Source organism: Monodon monoceros, unplaced genomic scaffold (assembly GCF_005190385.1).
Source record: "Monodon monoceros isolate NGI ecotype Baffin Bay Population unplaced genomic scaffold, NGI_Narwhal_1 Super_Scaffold_18, whole genome shotgun sequence".
Taxonomy (NCBI): Eukaryota; Metazoa; Chordata; class Mammalia; order Artiodactyla; family Monodontidae; genus Monodon; species Monodon monoceros.
Genome location: NW_021703774.1, coordinates 128,652,518 through 128,674,918, shown reverse-complemented (window position 1 = coordinate 128,674,918; position 22,401 = coordinate 128,652,518). Strand labels below are relative to the sequence as shown.

Sequence of the window (22,401 nt, the reverse complement as noted above, 5' to 3'; positions counted from 1 at the left end):
GCAACCAGAGTTTGAAGAACACTGCTGTAGCGCATTCTTCACTTTAAAAATAAATTTGGTTTTAAAAACTATTCAACAAATACTTAATTCCTACAGTCTATGCACTGTGCTAGGCATTATACACAGAACAGTGAATAAGATACAATCTGCCAACAGGGAGTTTATTCTAGTGAACTATAAATGTTAATATTCAAATAACACTTACAAAGCACTTATGTTCTAGATACCATGCTAGGTGCTGTCACGTACTTGGGGATTTCCTCCGAAGATCAAATTGCTTTGTCTTGACATTTATAAATGTTATTTATGAATTTAAGTATAAATTAAAACCTTTTTAATGGTAACATCACAGACGAAACTACTATGAGTATTAAGCAAAGAAAGAAAAGAATGGGTGACTGGAATTTACATGTTTTGAGACCATATTAAGGAAACAAAGAAAAAGGAAAGCCCAGCCAGTAGAAGTAAGTTAAGTCATATGGTAAAAACTTGCCTAATTTGGAATATGTGCACAGATTGGAACTGGGCCTTTTGTCCTATTATTTTTTTCTTCCTATGCCATCTCCTCTGACAATCTCACTTATCCCTGTTGAAAAAAAAAGTATTCAGAAGTTGGAAATAAGGAAAATATAAGATTGGATGGCCTTTTAATATCATGCATTTCTAATAAGCCCACCTGCAGCTCATTTGACTCTCAGGAAACAGAACTATTTAACTAAAAATTGATTAGGGCCCAGATGATTTACAATCTTGTCACATTACCAGTTAACATATAGAAAAATGATAGTGTCGTTTTAGTCTTGTTTCTCCTGTCCTGTAGAGAAAATAGCCCCAAAGATTATAGTTTAATTACCTATTAATACATGATCCAATTTTGTATCTAATTTAGCAGTCTTATTACAGCATTTCCTACCCCTCAAATTATGTAATTCTGGCTCCTCAACACCTAGTTCTATGGTGGTAATTCCATCCTCTTTCCACGGGTTTGGTTCAGCCTGGGCATGTAATCAATCACCAATGAGATAATAATCTATGAGACAAGTTCAATGGGAGGCTTATCTGCTTTTAAGAAGATATGTGTGAGAGAAAAAGAGATGTTTTTCCGCCTCTGAAAGTAACTACATAGCAAGTGGTGCTAACCAAAGGAACTGAAGATGGCAAAGAGAAGGAAGGAAGAAGGGAAGAAAGGAGGGAGAGAAGGAAGGGAAGGAGGGAATAATGAATTTGGATCTTTCACTTTGTCTTTAAGCTCTAAATTAACAAATCTTAGAACTACCATATCTCCAGATCCTTGGTATATAATATAATAAACTATCACGTTATTAAAGCCAATTTAAATTGAGGTTTCTGTTACTCATAGCCAAAACTCCAGATAATGCACTTGTCTTCAATGCCTCCTACACACCACTGCCAGATCACCAAAGCATAGCACTAGTTGCTATTCTCTGCTAAAACAATTTGAAGACCTGCTCCAAAGACAACCAAATTAAGTCAGTGTGGTAAAGCATTAGACAGAAAGGAAATCTTGAAGAGAAAACTGTCGATAACTAGTTGTAGGATTAATCCTCTCTGGATCTCCGTTTTTCTTAGCCGTAAATTGAGGAATAGAATAAACGAATCTGTATGGTACTTTTAAAATTTTATATCTTGTTTGACTGACATTTAAATGCAAACAGCTCTACAAGGTATTGTCAACATCCTTTTCTATCAATTATCCCAGCAAAGAAGAAACTGCTCTCCCTACTTAATTTTTAAGAAAGCTATCAGCTGTAAAGGTTTCAATTATTTAAGTCCATATTCCCTCACCAAAATTAAAAATTAAACCTGTTTTTAAGCATCTATATTATACACTTATGTATAATACAGTGCCAATTATAAATTACTTTATTTATTTTTGAATTTTATTTATTTTTTTATACAGCAGGTTCTTATTAGTCATCAATTTTATATACATCAGTGTATACATGTCAATCCCAGTCTCCCAATTCATCACACCACCACCCCCACTCCCCCCACTTTCTCCCATTGGTGTCCATATGTTTGTTGTCTACATCTGTGTCTCTATTTCTGCCCGGCAAACCGGTTCATCTGTACCATTTTTCTAGGTTCCACATATATGCGTTAATATATGATATATAAATTATTCCAAGTATATTATTGTACTGTTAAATATAAAACTACAAATTTTAAAAAATATCTCATACTGAGAAATATTTTACTCAATTAAATATGCCTATATCCACTTGTTCATTGACAATAGAGTACGAAACCTAAAATTATGTGTTTATTTCTCTCCTACAAAATAGCCTGAAGCCAAATTCTATAGCATGAAGTATTTGTTTGATAAGCTAGGGCAGATTTTTTGAAATCTATTGGGAAAAGAAAGACCACTTAACAATTAATGGACCAAGAGGTTACTACAGGTCTTCCAAGAGGGAAAACAGGAGGGCCACTACATTGTGGGAAGCTATTTTGTACAAAGGGTGTCAACGTCTCTTGTGTGAGAAGCCCTAAAACCACAAGAAAACAACTTCATATTTGTCTACATTAGTTTCCTGCAGCTACTGTAACAAATTACCACAAATTTAGTGGATTAAAACTAGAAATTTACTCTCACAGTTTTGGACGCCAGAAGTCTAGAATCAAGGTTATCAGTGCAGCCGTATGACCTACAGAGACTCTAGGGGAGAATCCATTCTAAGGTGCTCCTTTGGCATTGCTTGGCTTATGGCCACATCACCCCAATCTCTGCCTTTGTCTTCACACCACCTTGTTTTCTGTGTGGGTGTTTGTGTCTAATCTTTTGTCTCCTATAAGGATACTTGTCATTGGATTTAGGGCCCATCCAGATAATCTAGAATAATCTCTTCATATCAAGATACTTAATTTAATCACATCTGCAAAGACCCTTTTTCCAAGTAAGATAATATTCACAGGTTCCAGGGATTTGACGTATCTTTTGTCCTACCACACCCTTGTTCTGTGAAGATGGTTGGTGGTGGTTTGGAGGAATTGGGTGAAATTTAATTTCTCCTTTCCTGTCATTTCTGGTTGTTTTCACCATGAAATTTTATTTGCAGCCTAAATGCAAAAAATCTTGAATTGTTTACTTAAAGGAGTAGGCTTTTCTATAGGTGCAAAGTCTATGGCAGGAAAAGTAAATCAGAAAACTTTAGAAGTACACATTAAAGTCAGGAATGTTAAGCAGTGATCATCAAATTTCCTGTTTTCCTGTTCTTAATCTTTGATCTCCACTATAATTCTCCATAATCCCACTCACCCGCCCACAGGCACCACACAAATAATGGGCATATACTTAACTTGGTATATGACTTGGAAACATATTTATTCTTGAAAAACATGTGATGTTCTTTGAATAAATATGCATTTTAAATTTATCCAAGTGATACTGTTGTGGATCTTGTTCAATTTCAAACGATTTTCACAGTACACTAAGATTTTAAGACATTTCCATGTAGCTGTATGTACATCTAGGTAAGTGCCTGTAATTGCTGCCTAGTGTTACAGAAGATACATCCATTCTCCAATTAGTGTACACATCTAGGTTAATTCCAACTTCCTGCTACCACAAACAGTGCTATAAGAGACATATTTGTACAATGTCCCCTTGTGGACAGGAGTATGAGCATTTTGGGGTAAGTGCCCAGAAGTATCTCTTTATTTACACATTAGTTATTTGGGTGATTTTGTGAATCATCTTTAGTTTATGGTGCTCATTTAACTATTAAGTTCCCTATCATTTTCTTGTTGATTTGTATATTCCACATATCAATTCCTGTTGCTAGTATTCTTTAACTCAGTCTATTAACTGTTAACTTGGTCTATGATATTCTTTTTAGAAAAGAATTTCTTAATTTTAATGTATCAAATTCAATGATTTTTTTTTCCTTTATGGTTTATGTTTTTGAGATCTTGATTAAGAAGACTTAACCCATCTAAAGTCATGAAAATATTTTCTTCAATTAGCTTTCTGTAAAAGTTTTCTTCTCCTAGATACATACCCCAAAGAATTGAAAAGGGGCTTAAACAGATACTTATACACAAATATTCATAGCAGCATTATTAACAATAGCCAAAACGTGCAACAGCCCAAGTGTCCATCAACAGATGAATGGATAAAAGAAACGTGGTACATACATACAACGGAACATTATTATTCAGCCATAAAAAGGAATGAAATTCTGCAACATGCCACAATATCAATGAACCTTGAAAACATTATGCAAAGTGAAATAAACCAGACATAAAAAGACAAATATTGTACGATTCCAACTATATGAAATATCTATAAAGTAGGCAAATTCTTCAGGACAGAGTAGATTAGAGGTTACCAGGGACTGGGGGAGAGCAAAATAGGGAGTTACTGCCTAATTGGTACAGAGTTTCTGTTTTGGGTGATGAAAAAGTTTTCGAAGTAGTGGTGACAGTTGCACAACATTCTGAATGTAATTAATGCCAATGAACTGTATACTTAAAAAAGGTTAAAATGGCAAATTTTGTATTGTATGTATACCACACAAAAAAGAGCTTACCTTATTTGATGTTGTAGTTTTGTTTGTAATATATAAACTTTTGATTTTGTTAGTGCAAAATGTATTTTTGTTTGTATATATTTAAGTATCACTCTAGTAAAAATAAATTAAAGGAAAAAAGATGGTTACCAGTAACTACTTTAACACCTAGACTTTATCAACAGATGTGATCCCTCATTTACTGGCGCTGCCTTGTTGTTGAAGTCAGACTGCTTAAGTAGCTCAAATATCTTATACATTTAAAACGTTATGAATGAATTCAGGAGTGAAGGGCAAAAGCTTACATTTAATGCAACTCTATCAATGTACCACTATCTAATCCACTTATGTGTTTCTTCATATAAAGAATGCAAATATTACATTAAAAAGAATGCAAGATCATACCTCCTGAAGACTTGGTAAAAAGTAAAATGACACAGCTGCCTCCAATTAGAGGATAATGATGCAACCTGTGTCCACCCCAGTTCCCCAAAGAAGTAAATTCATATTCTCTTAAAAGTCAAATTACATGTTTGTGTCCAGAGCTGACTTCTGTATGTCGTTAATTTTAACATAAAACCATTAAAAACATCTAATTTGTCACATTTTAATTAAGCACCAAAATTCCCACACAATGCCAGAAGTTACACATTCAGATCCCCTGACTTCATTTGATTTAAAGACTGGTTAGCATTAATCCTTAATGACCGATATAAACATCATTCCTCAAGAAATGAATAGGATTCAGCATCATGTCTCCCCAGGAAAACACAGCGCTGGGCTCAGTTTCACAACTACTTTGTTTTTTGAACATTCCTTTAATTCACTAAATAAAAATCTGCCCACAGGTAAGTGAACTAAGTGAAATCTACTGATACTTAATTGAGATGATGTGACAAAGCAGAGACTACCCAAATTATCATTCCCCTCCATTTTCCAGTTCATTTCCCCAGTAAATCACACCAGGGTTAAATAAATAATACAGAGAACTATTTGAAAGACTTGATATCTAGTTTTTATATATTGCTGTCCTACATCTAGTGAACTATCAAGGACTTTGACCAACTTTTCCAGTACTGGAAATAGATTTAGGGTGATTACATGTTTAGTACTTTTGATCAATGGCATGTATTTCACGGAGCAAGGGCATAGGATATGTCTTTGACAAAACAAACTGGCTTACACAGAAGTGAACCTATTAACCTGAGCCTTATTTATGCTCTAAACTGAAAAGCCTAGGCTTTTAAAATTTTTAGTAAAATTCAAGAACTTAAACAAGATAAAATCAAGATAACTTCTTTTATTTTCAGCTTGCAGTTCCAAAGGACATATTTCTGATTATAAGTGGGATGTTATTCTCACACCACTTTGGGGAGGGTAAGATTCTAAGTTCCTTTAGGGCAAGGACCCCAACTTATACCTATTTCTACTTTATCATACCAACTTTTATTTTTGTTCATTACCTCTCAAGTGACCCACGAAATTTAGAACTTTAAAGCCCTAAAGAAGAGCAATCATTTTTTTTAAACTATGATTTTCAGCCTCTCATCTTCCCTGTAATTGGCACAAAGCCACACTTTTCACAAGGTATACTGCATTCAGCTTAAATCAGCAAAAATTTTGAGAGCATACTCTATGTTGAGCATACTATTAGTGCTACAGGAGATTAATAAAAATCTTTTTTTCTCAAGAAATTTATGTGTGAAAAATCAAACCTGGTGTGTAAAAGTTAAAAAAAAATACAAAAGCAGTATATAACCCAGGGCTAAAATGAGTTACATATATTAAATGCCAAACTAATGAGATATTTAATAAATTTATAAAATTAAAAAAATGTCTTGGAGATTACATTGCTTTGTGTATTTTGCTGCTTATATAGTTACTAGTTCTTTAAGGAATCTACTCTGCAATTTTTTTTTTAAATTGGGGTATAGTTGTTTTACAATGTTGTGTCTGCAATGTTAATAGGAATGAAAATAAAAGTAATTTCTTCCACAATGCACAGAATTTTTTTAAATTGTCATGAACAACCCTGACATACTTCCTTCAACAACTTTCTACATTCCAATGCATATTTCCGTTTTCCCTGTACCCATCTTCATGTTTCTGATTTGTGGCTGTCTTGTCTCCACTGAACACAATCAATTTTCTTTCCTTTTTGTTGGTGGAGTACACATCAGTTGTTTTGGTATAATTAAAACTATTCATTGTGTGAGTGAGAAAAGAGATTTAAATGAAATCAAATATTCTCATATTTTTTCTGATAAAAGACCAAATTATCTAATCTATCCTTCATGATATATATAAATATAAGCACAAAACAATGAGTATTTTAAAATCTTCAGACCTGCCTTATGAATAACTATATATACAGCAACTATATATAGTTATATACAATGGTTGCCTATAATTGAAAAACTGTATGCTATCCATGCATCACTGATTTAGATTTTGTTGAATACACAAAAGAATTAATTCTATGTATTGTTTTATACCATTCATTCACACAGTGCCATCTGCACATTTTTTAAGAACAAAAAACAAACAGAAGAAACTTCAAAAGTTTACTAACAGATAAATTCATGAAAATGTTTTTAGGAAATATAGCTACATTTAAAGCTTACTTACTTTAGTAATATATGTGTTACACTTTATATTGTTTCAGTTCAAAGATGAAATAACTACAGCTTCCCTGGTGGAGCAGTGGTTAAGAATCCGCCTGTCAATGCAGGGGACATGGGTTCAAGCCCTAGTCCAGGAAGATCCCACATGCCGTGGAGCAACTAAGCCCGTGCGCCACAACTACTGAGCCTGCGCTCTAGAGCCCGTGCTCCGCAACAAGTGAAGCCAAGACGATGAGAAGCCACGCACCGCAATGAAGAGTAGTCCCTGCTCACCGCAACTAGAGAAAGCTCGGCGAAGCAACAAAGACCCAATGCAGCCAAAACAAAACAAAACAAAAAGAACAAATAAATAAATTTAGAAAAAAAATTACAGGGGCTTTCCTGGTGGCACAGTGGTTGAGAGTCCGCCTGCTGATACAGGGAACATGGGTTCGTGCCCCGGTCCGGGAAGATCCTACATGCCGTGGAGCAGCTGGTCCCGGGAGCCATGGCTGCTGGGCCTGCGCGTCCGGAGCCTGTGCTCCGCAACAGGAGAGGCCACAACAGTGAGAGGCCCGTGTACCGTAAAAAAAAAAAAAAAAAAAAAAAATATATATATATATATATATACATATATATATATATAAAAGAAGTAACTAGGCCTATTTTTTTAAAGAGGATTTTCCTGGATTTTTGTTATAAACACTGTGAAGCAAAGTATGTTTTTATAGGTCTTGAGTTCATGCACAATATGTTTCTGGGATCACAGCCCAAAAGAAAAACACTGCAACTCACTGGGGAATAATATTTAATGGCAAAAAGAAAAAAAAACTGGGGATGGAGAGAATGAGTAAGGAAAGAATAAACAAAAAGATGATAGACAGAATGTAAAAGGTTTATGAGAAATTGAAAAATATATTTAGGACAAAAATATTAACATAGTTTATGATATTGTAAAAACTTATTTGGCTGAAAAAAATTCTCTAAAATTAATGTAGTCAACATCACATGTTAAGTATATTAAACAACATGTACAATAAGGATACATGTCTTATTTGGCTACTTTTGAAAAATGATTTATTTTTCCCCTAATCTGAAAGCAGTCTAAGGTAGCCATCCCTATTAAAATGTCTTATTTAGGGAAATATACTGTAGAAATTCAAACATTCTAATTCTACCTCAATAATTTGTTGATGTAATAGTCTCAATTCTAGATCTTTAAGAACTATTAGTTCTGAAAAGTTTAGGTATACATGTACTAGAAAATAGTGGCTGAATCAAATAAGCTCTGTAATTTGATATAAATAAAGCTACAAAGCACTGACATCACCAAAGAAAGAACGTAGTGTGAAATATTAACTAAATGGTTGGGTTTTAAAGATGTGGAATTCTGTATATCTCAAAGAATCCCAATAATACATTAAGTTCCTTGGATCCTCAGAGAAACCCATTTCCAAGCATATGTGCACAAGTACCTTAGCCTCTTCATGCCTGCTTGCCTGTACCACAGTCAGAGAAGGCAGGATATTTGGTTAGGCATATGTTTATGAATAAAGACAGGAAAATTCCAACTTTAAAACCAAATATTTTCCTTGTTTAATTCTGATATCTTATTGGTCCATATGTTGCCTCCTCCTCACAGTATGGTCCCCTCCTCACAGTATGTTACCAAAAATCTAGATTTTGACTTTCTTTTAAAGCATAAGGATAACATCAAGCAGACAGAATTGAGGAGTGGAAATACTGTCTGAGAAAGAAGAGCAAAACTGATGATAATCTAAATACATACTGACACATTTACTGAAGACATGAGGTGCTCCATAAATGCTTACTGAAATGCTGTTTTGTGACATTTGTTGTGATAAATTCATCTCTTTAAGAATCCTCATGAGTTAACCACAACCAGTTCAGTATAATTTAATAGAAAACATCTGGTGGCACTTTTAAACGCGTAAGAAGAGCATTTCACAAACCACTGCAGCAGGAGAAAACGAGGCTAACACAGAGAAGCAGAGATGAAGAGCAGGAGAGTCCCGAACACATCATTTGATTATATGAATTGGGTCTTGCCTGAGACCAGCCCCTCTCCTAGATTTTCCACAGAGTGCCCAGAAATTCCTTTTCTCTTTTTGGCTTAAGCTAGCTGCATTTCAGTTTCTACAATTTGCAACCAAGAGAACACTAGTATAGAGTACCTGTCCAGTGCAAAAAAAATCTTGTTTCTGCCTCCACATATTCATATGTAAATATCAGATTCCCATCAGTATCCTATTATAGTAATTGACAATGTGGCTGTAACAGGAAAAGAAACAATAAGCCTGAAATATAACCTCAATCCCACTTAGAGATTCATAATACAAACTATAAAGATTCTGAGTTCTCCAGTAAAGAAATCTCTATAACTCAGCTGAACTCACATTTACAAATCATATTAGAGCACAGAATCCTTGTTAATGAAGCTCTTATGTCTTTTAGAACTGCTAATTGGCACAGGTTGGGAAATGCAACTTGAAAACATGGCCGTGATCCTTTAGATCTAGCATCTGAAGAAACATTGAAAAAGCATTCCTAACTGCTTTCTAACATACATATCACAGAACGCAAATTTGAATGGAAAAGTAGTTCATCTTCTAGATTGAAACTAACTTACCTGCATTGAAATAAGAATGAAATCAATTAGGCTCCCAATTCCACAAAATCCTACAGTGCAAAACTTTAACAAACCTAGAAAAGAAGGTAAAGTCATTTACAACCTGGAAAGTCTTATAAATATTAATAAACTTTTCCATTTCCCAATAAACCATTATATATAACACAAATGCTTTATATCGACAATATAAAATTAACACTTTAAAAAAATCAAATCTTGGGCTTCCCTGGTGGTGCAGTGGTTGAGAATCTGCCTGCCAATGCAGGGGATGCGGGTTCGAGCCCTGGTCTGGGAAGATCCCACATGCCGCAGGGCACTAGGCCCATGAGCCACAATTACCGAGCCTGCGCGTCTGGAGCCCGTGCTCTGCAACAAGAGAGGCCGCGAAAGTGTGAAGCCCGCGCACCGTGATGAAGAGCGGCCCCCGCTTGCCACAACTAGAGAAAGCCCTCACACAGAGACGAAGGCCCAACACAGCCATAAATAAATAAATAAATAAATAAATAAAGCAAACTGTCAACAAGTAAAAATAAAGAAACATTATTAAAAAAAAATCAAATCTTCACCTAATATGAGAAAAGTTTAAAGGGCCCTCTACATAGAAAAGCCAAAAAAAATTAATTCACTTAAATAAATAATAAGAACTGAAATAAAAACTCAATGTAATCTTACAAAACTTCTTAAGAGAAAAGTTTTGTAATCTTACAAGACTTCTAAGAAAATAAATCTTTAAATCTCATTACACCAGAGTTACAGAACATCTTTTAGTCTTAAAATCCTTATTTATTTATTTAGACTTAATACATTATGGATCCAAATTTTAATATGCATTTACAGTAGAAAGTTCAAATAGACAGTCAAGGCACAGAAAAAATAATCAGAAAAAAACACTGATCTTGTAGTTAAACAGCAAAATTCTATCAGTAACCCAATTATCTTGAAGTTATCCTATACTGTACTTTTTCCCTAAGCATCTTATGTTTTTTATTAGCCCAATAGTCAAAATCAACAATTCTGTGAGCTATATACACCTGTCCTTGGTTCCAACCTTAAAGCTAAGGTACTAAAATAGATGATAATAGAGCATAGAATCTAGGACATATACAATGATATAACACAAAAATATAATGATGAAATTAGAAGAGGCAGATTGGGGGTGGGGGTGGGATGAGTAATCTCTCTTCTATATTTAAACTTGAGCTGCTTTCCAGATATCCCATTTGAGATATAAAAATGGTATGAAGCAAGACTCTTCGTGAAAGGGTAGTTCTAAGCATCAACTACAAATATATATCAGCTAAAATTGTAAGACTGGATGAGATCACCTCTTGCACACATTTGGAAATACATAAAAAAGACTGAAATATGTAGGTAAATTAGATGATTTCCACCCACCCCACCACCCCTTATTAGTATTAGATATATAGTAGAACAATGTTTTAAGTACTGCTATAACACATGTTGGAAATGATTTTAAAACTTAAAAATAGATACTATATAAAATTATGCACTTAGTTTTCTTCAAAATACTTATTACCTACCTAATATTTTATATTGTTTACTATTTGTCTCATGGAAGCCCTGTTAGGGGAGGGTCTTTTATATGTCCTGTTCAATTCTGTGTCCTTATTACCTACAACATTGCCTGGCACATGGGAGATGCTCAATATTTGTTGAATAGATAAATTTTCTCAGCTTTTCTGTCTCCTAAAGACCCCTAACTTTTTATCCACTATCTTACATAACAACTCCTTTAATTATTCTTTTCATTCATTGCATTTTACTATAGTTGCCCAAGGAACTTTATCCACTCACTCAGTATATGTACTATATCCATTCACTCACTTATTTTATTTCTGAAATGTATCCCTCTTCACAGAGCATTTTGGAAATACCACAGAGTTTCCCTTCCTTCAACTTGTTTACAAAAAGAATATTAAGAATGGTCAAAAAAAGTTTGTCTTTAATGAACTGCTGCTCTATGAAAAAAATGTAACCATGTCAGAGCCTTTGCCCTTGTCATCCCATCTTCCAGTGATGTTCTTCCTGTAGCTCTTCTTCAGAGAAGTCTTTGTAACCCAGCATGCTGCTCCCCGTAGCAGCCCCAGCACTGTTATCACATCTGCCCTATTTATTTCCGTCATGGTGCTGATCAGAAATCATTCATTGGTTTGTTCATTCATTCTCTTTCTTCCTATGCCATGTAAACTCTTAAAGGCAGGGTTCTTATCTGTCTTATTCAAGTCAATTCCTGGAACAGTACGTGACAGAAAGTAAGAGTTTAATAAATATCTGCTGTAAGGCTATCAAAAAATTAGAAACAATCTAAGTATCTAACAGGGAGAAATTGTCTCAAGAAATTAAGATAGACCTAACAATAGGAGAAAATACTATGAAGTCATTTTAAAACAATGATATAGAAGTATATTTATTGGCAAAGTAATGATAACACACAGAGAAAGATGTGAGTCAATTAAAGTCTAGATATTCAGTTGCTAAACCCCTTCTGTAAGGATGTTTCAGAAGATTGAACACAAAAGGTTCCTGTTCAGATAAAATATTAGATAAATTAGATAAATATTAGATAAAATGTTAGATACATGTATTTGGAACTTTGGTAAATTTTACCTACTCCTGGAGTAACGCTTTTCAGAAACTATAGAACAGATCCAAGATGATATTTAAGCATTTAAGGAATCTGCAAACTAATCAATGATGGAAAGCAGGTGAGTGCTTGCTTGGGAAAAAGCAGGACAAGGAGGGCCAAGAGGCAGGGATTACAAATAGGCATGAGGACACTTTGGGGAGTGACAGATATGGTCATTATCTTGATCATGGTGGTTGTTTCACAGGTGTATACATGTCTAACTTATAAAACTGTACATTTTAAATATGTGCACTTTAAGAGATAATGAGTCAAAGTAAAAACTTAGAATAGTACATGGTACATGGCAAACATACGATAAATGTTAGCCCAGCCGCTACTTGTGCTACCACTATTTCTACCATATTACAATTATTATTATAATTGAGAAATTTATACAGCATAAACCCACATCATTTACAGTAGCATCATCTAACCTAGCCTCACCTCTTGCAAATTCCTTCTGTCTGTGTTACAGTCAAACTACCCGAAGTTCTCTTCCAATGGGCTGTGCTCTCATACCTGCATTTATATGTGCTATGCTGTCTTCTGCCTTGCCTCGTCTGCTGCCCCCCACTATTCCCAATCATCTAGCTAACTCTTTTTGGGCCTCTCACTGCTGCGGCCTCTCCTGTTGCGGAGCACAGGCTCCGGACGTGCAGGCTCAGTGGCCATGGCTCACGGGCCCAGCCGCTCCGCGGTATGTGGGATCTTCCCGGACCGGGGCACGAACCCGTGTCCCCTGCATCGGCAGGCGGACTCTCAACCACTGCGCCACCAGGGAAGCCCCCTAGCTAACTCTTAATAGTCTTTCTTAAAACTTCTGGAAAGTTTTCTCTAATGCTCCCAGGATGAATTTAATGCCATCCTTAGACGCTCCCTACCACCCTGCCCTTAACTTTCAGCAGAGCACATATCCCATGGTATGATTTATTACATATTTATTTGTCTGACTTCCCCTATATCCTTCCTTCCACAAGCAACTTGAAGTCAGGGCTGTGTCATTTCTGTGCCTAGTCAATATGGCTACTGAAGGAATAACATATATCAATAGTAAATTATCTTATTTGTAAACAAACACTGAGCAACTTGAAAAACACAAAGTAGCATACATTCTAAACAGCATTTATTAAAACTGAAAACGAGCAGAACCCTGTGGGGCCCCTGGGCACAGAAGTCTTTCTGTCCCCCGTTTTCTTGTTTGTAGGGAAGAGGATCCAGTCTCCATGACCTTCTCTGAGTTCCAAAGGGCAGACTCAAACAGTTGCTAATCAAGGGAGGAGCAGCCAAGAAACTACCTGAGGCCAGGAACCAGAGAAGCTCATCAAGATTATCTGAGACCAGATTAGAGAAGTGCAGGCCCTGTACGCGACCTAATCTTGTCAGCAACCCCACCCTCGAACTATTGCTATAAAACACCTCATCAAATCCTCCTGGGTTGGGACACATAGTTTTTGACTGCAGGAGCCCGCTGTGTCCCCCTTTGGCTGGCAAAGCAATAAAGCTATTCTTTTCTACTTCACCCAAAACTCTGTCTCCGAGATTCAATTTGGCACCGGTGCACAGAGGCCAAGCTTTCGGCAAAAAACAATGCAAACCGTTACTCTTACAGATTTCATTATTTTGAGCACCAATACCAGTTTTTAAAAGATGGGGAGGTATTAGTGAACTACCAAAAGTAGATTGACTTTTTTGTCCAAGTAAAAATTTGTTAGGTCTCTTTGTACAGACCCTATTTACTTATCTTATTGTGGAAAGAAATATTATATTTAGATTTTAGAGATTGTTTTCAAATTCCAATTAACAATGTTTCCAATCAAGAAGGATCCATTTTTATCTTGAACCATTACTACTGTAGATATATTTTTCCAAAAAGATTCTGCTGCCAGATGACATTAATAAACCTCATGTTTTTAGTGTACTTTATTTATACTTCAGTAACTTAAACTTTACATTTAAAAGTACACAAATTCAGGGCTTCCCTGGTGGCGCAGTGGTTGAGAGTCCGCCTGCCGATGCAGGGGACACGGGTTCGTGCCCCTGTCCAGGAAGATCCCACGTGCCGCGGAGCGGCTGGGCCCATGAGCCATGGCCGCTGAGCCTGCGCGTTCAGAGCCTGTGCTCCGCAACGGGAGAGGCCACAACAGTGGGAGGCCCGCGTACCGAAAAAAATAAAAAGAACAAAAAACAGTACACAACTTCAATAAAAGAATTTATTTGGGTATAAAATAAAAAGAACAGAGATTCATTTTTGGTATTCTAAAAAATTTTGGTACTTTTTGTTTTATTGCAGGTTGAATCTTGCAAATACTTTTGTTTCTGTATAACTATTTTAGAGAATGCAGATGATTATTTCATACTGAAGTTGCTGTTTGCCAAATCCCAAGCATTCTATAACGATTTGGTAATTAGTTATCACTATTCATTTTGTATCTATACCTATAAAGGAGAGCTTTCAAATCTTAGAAGAGTTTAACCTACAAATCCCTTTGCCTTTATTTGTCCTACAATCTGTGGATATAATATGCCAGTACAAACTAGTAACGCCAAACTCAAGAAGAAAACAAGAATAATATAACCAAAGATTTATAAGTTTGGGGCTTAAAAACATGCAACATTTTGTTATTCTCGTAAAAAGAAAACATTTACACTTAAAAGTAATACTACTATGAAAAGAGTATCTCTCCCCCATTAACTGCTCAAAAAGAGCTATTATCTTTGAGAATCCATAATCTTTTAATGCTACAATGGACAAAACATAATATACCAGTTACTGCATATTAAAAAAATCACAGGGCTTCCCTGGTGGCGCAGTGGTTGAGAGTCCGCCTGCCGATGCAGGGGACACGGGTTCATGCCCCTGTCCAGGAAGATCCCACGTGCCGCGGAGCGGCTGGGCCCATGAGCCATGGCTGCTGAGCCTGCACGTCCGGAGCCTGTGCTCCGCAACGGGAGAGGCCACAACAGTGAGAGGCCCACGTACCGCAAAAAAAAAAAAAAAAACACAGATGTTAACATGGTTAAAAACACAAAGATGGAATATTAGAAAAATAAGGCTTCATGGTGAAAAAAGGCTTCCAGCTAAAGCAGCATTGGAATAATAAGTCAATTAAAGGAAATAAAGCTATACATAAAGTAATAGTTCTGGGCTAAAAAGAAATTTGAAATACCTAGAAAGAAAATTTTTCTTAAAGGAATGTTTGGATCTTATCAAATTTAAATTAATCTCACCCTCAACACACTTCCCTTACTTAATCCTAAAGTAAAATTTATATAACGAAGTATCACATTCAACACTAAATTACTTAAAAAGAAACCTACTGTATAGCATAGGGAACTATATTCAATATCTTGTAATAACCTATAATGGAAAAGAATCTTTAAAAGAAAAAAATATATATTTATACATATACATATATATATGACTGAATCACGTTGCTGTACATCTGAAACACTGTAAATCAACTATACTTCAGTTAAAAAAAAAGAAAAAAAAGAAATTACTTAAGAGCAAGCTTCATCATATCTGCATTATTTATTTGGTTCTTATAAAATTCCAGTGACCATAAATGGTATCGAAAAGGATTTTAAAAAGCTATCTATAAAGGGGCGGTGTCAAGATGGCGTACTAGGAGGACATGGAATTTGCGCCTCCTCACAACTAGGGCACCTACCAGGCACCGGTGGGGGACCACGGAAACCTAAGGGGACTGGAGGAACCCCAGTGACCGGACTGGGGTCTGTTTTACCTTGTTGATTCACTGTTGTTGATTCTTTTATATTTTTATTTTTCATAATAAATCTTTTATTTTTCTAATTTTATTTCATCCTTTATACTTTGTTATTGTTCTCTCTTTTTGGCTTATTTCCCCACCCCACCCTTTTTTTTTCTTTCTTTTTCTGTTGTGCTTTTAATTTGTTGTTTCAATTATAGTTTTATTTTTGCTAATATATATTTTATCTTTATAATTTTATTTTGTTTTTTATTCTTTGATATTATACTGCTCCTTTTTTTCTTTCTTTTTCATTTATTTATTTTTTTAACCATGCCACAAAGCTTGCGGGATCTTGGTTCCCAGGCTGGAGGTCAGGCCTGAGCTCCTGTGGTGGGAGCTCTGAGTACAAATTGCTGGAATAACAGAGAATCTCAGACACCAGAGAATATCAATCGGAGTGAGCCCTACCGGAGGTCCTCATCTCAGCAACAAGACCTGGCTCTAACTGTCAGCAAGTTCCAGTGCTGTACATCTCAGGCCATGCAACCAGTAAGACAGGAATACAGCACCACCCATTAAAAAAAGTATGAAATGACAACAAATATGTCACAGACGAAGGAGCAAGGCAAAAACCTACAAGACCAACTAAATGAAGACAAAATACACAACCTACCTGAAAAAGAATTGAGAGTAATGACAGTAAAGATGGGCCAAAATCTTGGAAACAGAATGGAGAAAATAAAAGAAACATTTAACAAGGATCTAGAAGAGCTAAAGAGCAAACAAACAATGATGAACAACACAATTACTGAAATTAAAAATGCTCTAGAAGGAATCAATAACAGAATAACTGAGGCAGAAGAATGGATAAGTGAGCTGGGAGATAAAATAATGGAAATAACTGCCAGGGAGCAGTATAAAGAAAAAAGAATGAAAGGAATTGAGGACAGTCTCAGAGACCTCTAGGACAACATTAAATGCAACAACATTCGACTTATATGGGTCCCAGAAGAAGAGGAGAAAAAGAAAGGGTACAAGAAAATATTTGAAGCGATTATAGTCGAAAACTTCCCTAACATGGGAAAGGAAATAGCCACCCAAGTCCAGGAAGTGCAGTGAATCCCATACAGGATAAATCCAAGGAGAAACACGCCGAGACACATAGTAATCAAATTGGCAAAAATTAAAGACAAAGAAAAATTATTGAAAGCAGCAAGGGAAAAATGACAAATAACATACAATGGAGCTCCCATACAGTTAAGAGCTGATTTCTCAGCAGAAACTCTACAAGCCAGAAGGGAGTGGCATGATATACTTAAAGTGATGAAAGGTAAGAACCTACAACCAAGATTACTCTACCCCACAAGGATCTCATTCAGATTCGATGCAGAAATCAAAGGCTTTACAGACAAGCAAAAGCGAAAAGAATTCAGCACCACCAAACCAGCTCTACAACAAATGCTAAAGGAACTTCTCTAAGTGGGAAACACAAGAGAAGAAAAGGACCTACCAAAAAAACCCCAAAACAATTAAGAAAATGGTCATAGGAACATACATATCGATAATTACCTTCAACGTGAATGGATTAAATGCTCCAACCAAAAGACATAGGCTTGCTGAAGGGATACAAAAACAAGATCCATATATATGCTGTCTACAAGAGACCCACTTCAGACCTAGAGACACATACAGACTGAAAGTGAGGGGATGGAAAAAGATATTCCATGCAAATAGAAATCAAAGAAAGCTGGAGTAGCAAGTCTCATATCAGACAAAATAGGCTTCAAAATAAAGACTATTACAATAGACAAAGAAGGACACTACATAATGATCAAGGGGTCAATCCAAGAAGATATAACAATTGTAAATATTTACGCACCCAACACAGGAGCACCTCAATACATAAGGCAAATGCTAACAGCCATAAAAGGGGAAATTGACACTAACAATCATAGTAGGGGACTTTAACACCCTATTTTCACCAAAGGACAGATCATCCAAAATGAAAATAAATAAGGAAACACAAGCTTTAAATGACACATTAAACAGATGGACTTAATTGATATTTACAGGACATTCCATCCAAAAACAACAGAATATACTTTCTTCTCAAGTGCTCATGGAACATTCTCCAGGATAGACCATATCTTGGGGCACAAATCAAGCCTCGGTAAATTTAAGATAATTGAAATGGTATCAAGTATCTTTTCTGACCACAGTGCTATGAGACTAGATATCAATTACAGGAAAAAAACTATAAGAAATACAAACAAATGGAGGCTAAACAACATGCTACTAAAAAACCAAGAGATCACTGAAGAAATCAAAGAGGAAATCAAAAAAATACGTAGAAACAAATGACAATGAAAACACAATGACCCAAAACCTATGGGATGCGGCAAAAGCAGTTCTAAGAGGGAAGTTTATAGCAATACAATCCTACCTCAAGAAAGAAGAAACATCTCAAATAAACAACATAACCTTACACCTAAAGCAATGAGAGAAAGAAGAACAAAAAACCCCAAAGTCAGAAGGAAAGAAATCATAAAGATCAGATCAGAAATAAATGAAAAAGAAATGAAGGAAACAGTAGCAAAGATCAATAAAACTAAAAGTTAGCTCTTTGAGAAGATAAACAAAATTGATAAACCATTAGCCAGACTCATCAAGAAAAAAGGGAGAAGACAAATCAATGGAAGTAGAAATGAAAATGGAGAAGTAACAACTGACACTGCAGAAACACAAAGGACCATGAGAGATTACTACAAGCAACTATATGCCAATAAAATGGACAATCTGGAAGAAATGGACAAATTCTTAGAAAAGTACAACCTTCTGAGACTGAACCAGGAAGAAACAGAAAATAAAAACAAACCAGTCACAAGCACTGAAATTGAAACTGTGATTAAAAAGCTTCCAACAAATAAAAGCCCAGGACCAGATAGCTTCACAGGTGAATTCTATCAAACATTTAGAGAAGAGCTAACACCTATCCTTCTCAAACTCTTCCAAAATATAGCAGAGGGAGGAACACTCCCAAACACATTCTACGAGGCCACCATCACCCTGATACCAAAACCAGACAAAGATGTCACAAAAAAAGAAAACTACAGGCCACTATCTCTGATGAACATAGATGCAAAAATCCTCAACAAAATACTAGCAAACAGAATCCAGCAGCACATTAAAAGGATCCTATACCACGATAAAGTGGGGTTTATCTCAGGAATGCAAGGATTCTTCAATATACGCAAGCCAATCAATGTGATAAACCATATTAACAAATTAGAGGATAAAAACCATATGATAATCTCAATAGATGTAGAAAATGCTTTTGACAAAATTCAAAACTCATTTATGATAAAAACTCTCCAGAAAGAAGGCATAAAGGGAACCCACCTCAACATTAACAAAGGCCATATATGACAAACCCACAGCCAACATCAATCTCAATGGTGAAAAACTGAAAGCATTTCCTCTAAGATCAGGAACAAGACAACGCTGCCCACTCTCACCGCTATTATTCAACATAATTTTGGAAGTTTCAGCCACAGCAATCAGAGAAGAAAAAGAAATAAAAGGAATCCAAATCGGAAAAGAAGTAAAACTGTCACTTTGCATATGACATGATACTATACATAGAGAATCCTAAACATGCTACCAGAAAACTACTAGAGCTAATCAATGAATTTGGTAAAGTAGCAGGATACAAAATTAATACACAGAAATCTGCTGCATTCCTATACACTAATGATGAAAAATCTGACAGAGAAATTAAGGAAACACTCCCATTTACCTGTGCAACAAAAAGAATAAAATACCTGGGAATAAACCTACCTAAGGGAGATAAAAGACCTGTATGCAGAAAACTATAAGACATTGATGAAAGAGATTAAAGATGATACAAACAGATGGCGAGATATACCATGTTCTTGGATTGGAAGAATCAACATTGTGAAAATGACTATACTACTCAAAGCAGTCTACACATTCAATGCACTCCCCATCAAACTACCACTGGCATTTTTCACAGAACTAGAATAAAAAATTTCAAAATTTGTATGGAAACACAAAAGACTCCGAATAGCCAAAGCAATCTTGAGAAAGAAAAATGGAGCTGGAGGAATCAGGCTTCCTGACTTCAGACTATACTACAAAGCTACAGTAATCAAGACAGTATGGTACTGGCACAAAAACAGAAATAGAAATCAATGGAACAGGACAGAAACCCAGAGATAATCCCACGCACATATGGTCACCTTATCTTTGATAAAGGAGGCAAGAATATACAATGGAGAAAAGACAGCCCCTTCAATAAGTAGTACTGGGAAAACTGGACAGCTACATGTAAAAGAATGAAACTAGAACACTTCCTTACACCATACACAAAAATAAACTCAAAATGGATTAAAGACCTAAATGTAAGGCCAGACACTATAAAACTCTTAGAGGAAAACATAGGCAGAACACTCTATGACATAAATCACAGCAAGACCTTTTTTTTTTTTTTGCAGTACATGGGCCTCTCACTATTGTGGCCTCTCCCGTTGCGGAGCACAGGCTCCGGACGCGCAGGCTCAGCAGCCATGGCTCACGGGCCCAGCCGCTCTGTGGCATGTGGGATCTTCCCGGACCGGGTCACGAACCCATGTCCCCTGTATCGGCAGGTGGACTCTCAACCACTGCGCCACCAGGGAAGCCCACATCAAGATCTTTTTTGACCCACACCCTAGAGAAATGGAAATAAAACCAAAAATAAACAAATGGGCCTAATGAAACTTAAAAGCTTTTGCCCAGCAAAGGAAACCACAAACAAGACGAAAAGACAACCCTCAGAATTGGAGAAAATATTTGCAAACAATGTAACTGACAAAGGATTAATCTCCAAAATATATAAGTAGCTCATGCAGCTGAATATGGAAAAACCAAACAACCCAATCCAAAAATGGGCAGAAGATCTAAACAGACATTTCTCCAAAGAAGATATACAGATTGCCAACAAACACATGAGAAGATGCTCAACATCATTAATCATTAGAGAAATGCAAATCAAAACTACAGTGAGGTATCACCTCACACTGGTCAGAATGGCCATCACCAAAAAATCTACAAACAATAAATGCTGGAGAGGTTGTGGAGAAAAAGGAACCCTCTTGCGCTGTTGGTGGGAATGTAAATTGATACAGCCACTACGAAGAACAGTATGGAAGTTCCTTAAAAAACTAAAAATAGAACTACCATTGACCCAGCAATCCCACTACTGGGCAGATGCCCTGAGAAAACCACAATTCAAAAAGAGACATGTGCCACAATGTTCACTGTAGCACTATTTACAATAGCCAGGACATGGAAGCAACCTAAGTGTTCATCAACAGATGAATGGATAAAGAAGATGTGGCACATATATACAATGGAAAATTACTCAAGCATAAAAAGAAAAGAAATTGAGTTATTTGTAGTGAGGTGGATGGACCTAGAGTCTGTCATACAGAGTGAGTTAAGTCAGAAAGAGAAAAACAAATACCGTATGCTAACACATATATATGGAATCTAAAAAAAAAAATGGTTCTGAAGAACCTAGCGTCAGGACAGGAATAAAGATGCAGACATAGAGAATGGACTTGAGGACACGGGGAAGGGGAAGGGTAAGCTGGGACAAAGTGAGAGAGTAGCACTGACATATATGCACTACGAAATGTAAAACAGATAGCTAGTGGGAAGCAGCTGCATAGCACACGGAGATCATCTCAGTGCTTTGTGACCACCTAGAGGGGTGGGATAGGGAGGGTGGAAGGGAGACACAAGAGGGAGGGGATACAGGGATATACATATGCACATAGCTGATTCACTTTGTTATACAGCAGAAAGTAACACACCATTGTAAAGCAATTATACTCCAACAAAGATGTTAAAAAAAAAGCTATCTATAAATATACTATCACTGCTTTTCATTACCATGAAGAAAGATTAAATAAGATTATAAGAAAAATCGTTTTAGACTCTACCTGTAACTATTTTCATACCAGTCAACATTGCATTCTCCATTTAAGAATTTTTTTAAATGGCAGTAATCATTTTAATTGAATACCAAAATTCTTTAACCTTGGATTCTTAGTAAAAATTAAAACTTAATTAAAAACATTTAAATGTTTTAAGTTTACAAACACGGTAATTTTACATATTAGATTAAATTAAATTGATAAAACATGAAAATCCTTCACCTTTATATAGCTTAAATGTAAGTAAGATAGGGATA

At 35.9% G+C, this 22,401-nt stretch overlaps 1 protein-coding gene across 4 annotated transcripts in view; it reads right to left on the bottom strand.

The window, feature by feature from the left end:
• Window positions 1-22,401, bottom strand: part of TM2D1 (TM2 domain containing 1) — a 141,983-nt gene that overhangs the window by 94,850 nt on the left and 24,732 nt on the right. For 2 of the 4 annotated variants that reach the window (XM_029230178.1, XM_029230179.1), the window contains exon 5: window positions 9,786-9,859. In XM_029230178.1, coding sequence (XP_029086011.1) covers window positions 9,786-9,859 — 74 coding nt within the window. Of the gene's footprint in view, window positions 1-400; window positions 587-9,390; window positions 9,428-9,785; window positions 9,860-22,401 lie in introns of those variants that run through there. The other 2 variants (XM_029230181.1, XM_029230180.1) reach the window with 2 other exon arrangements.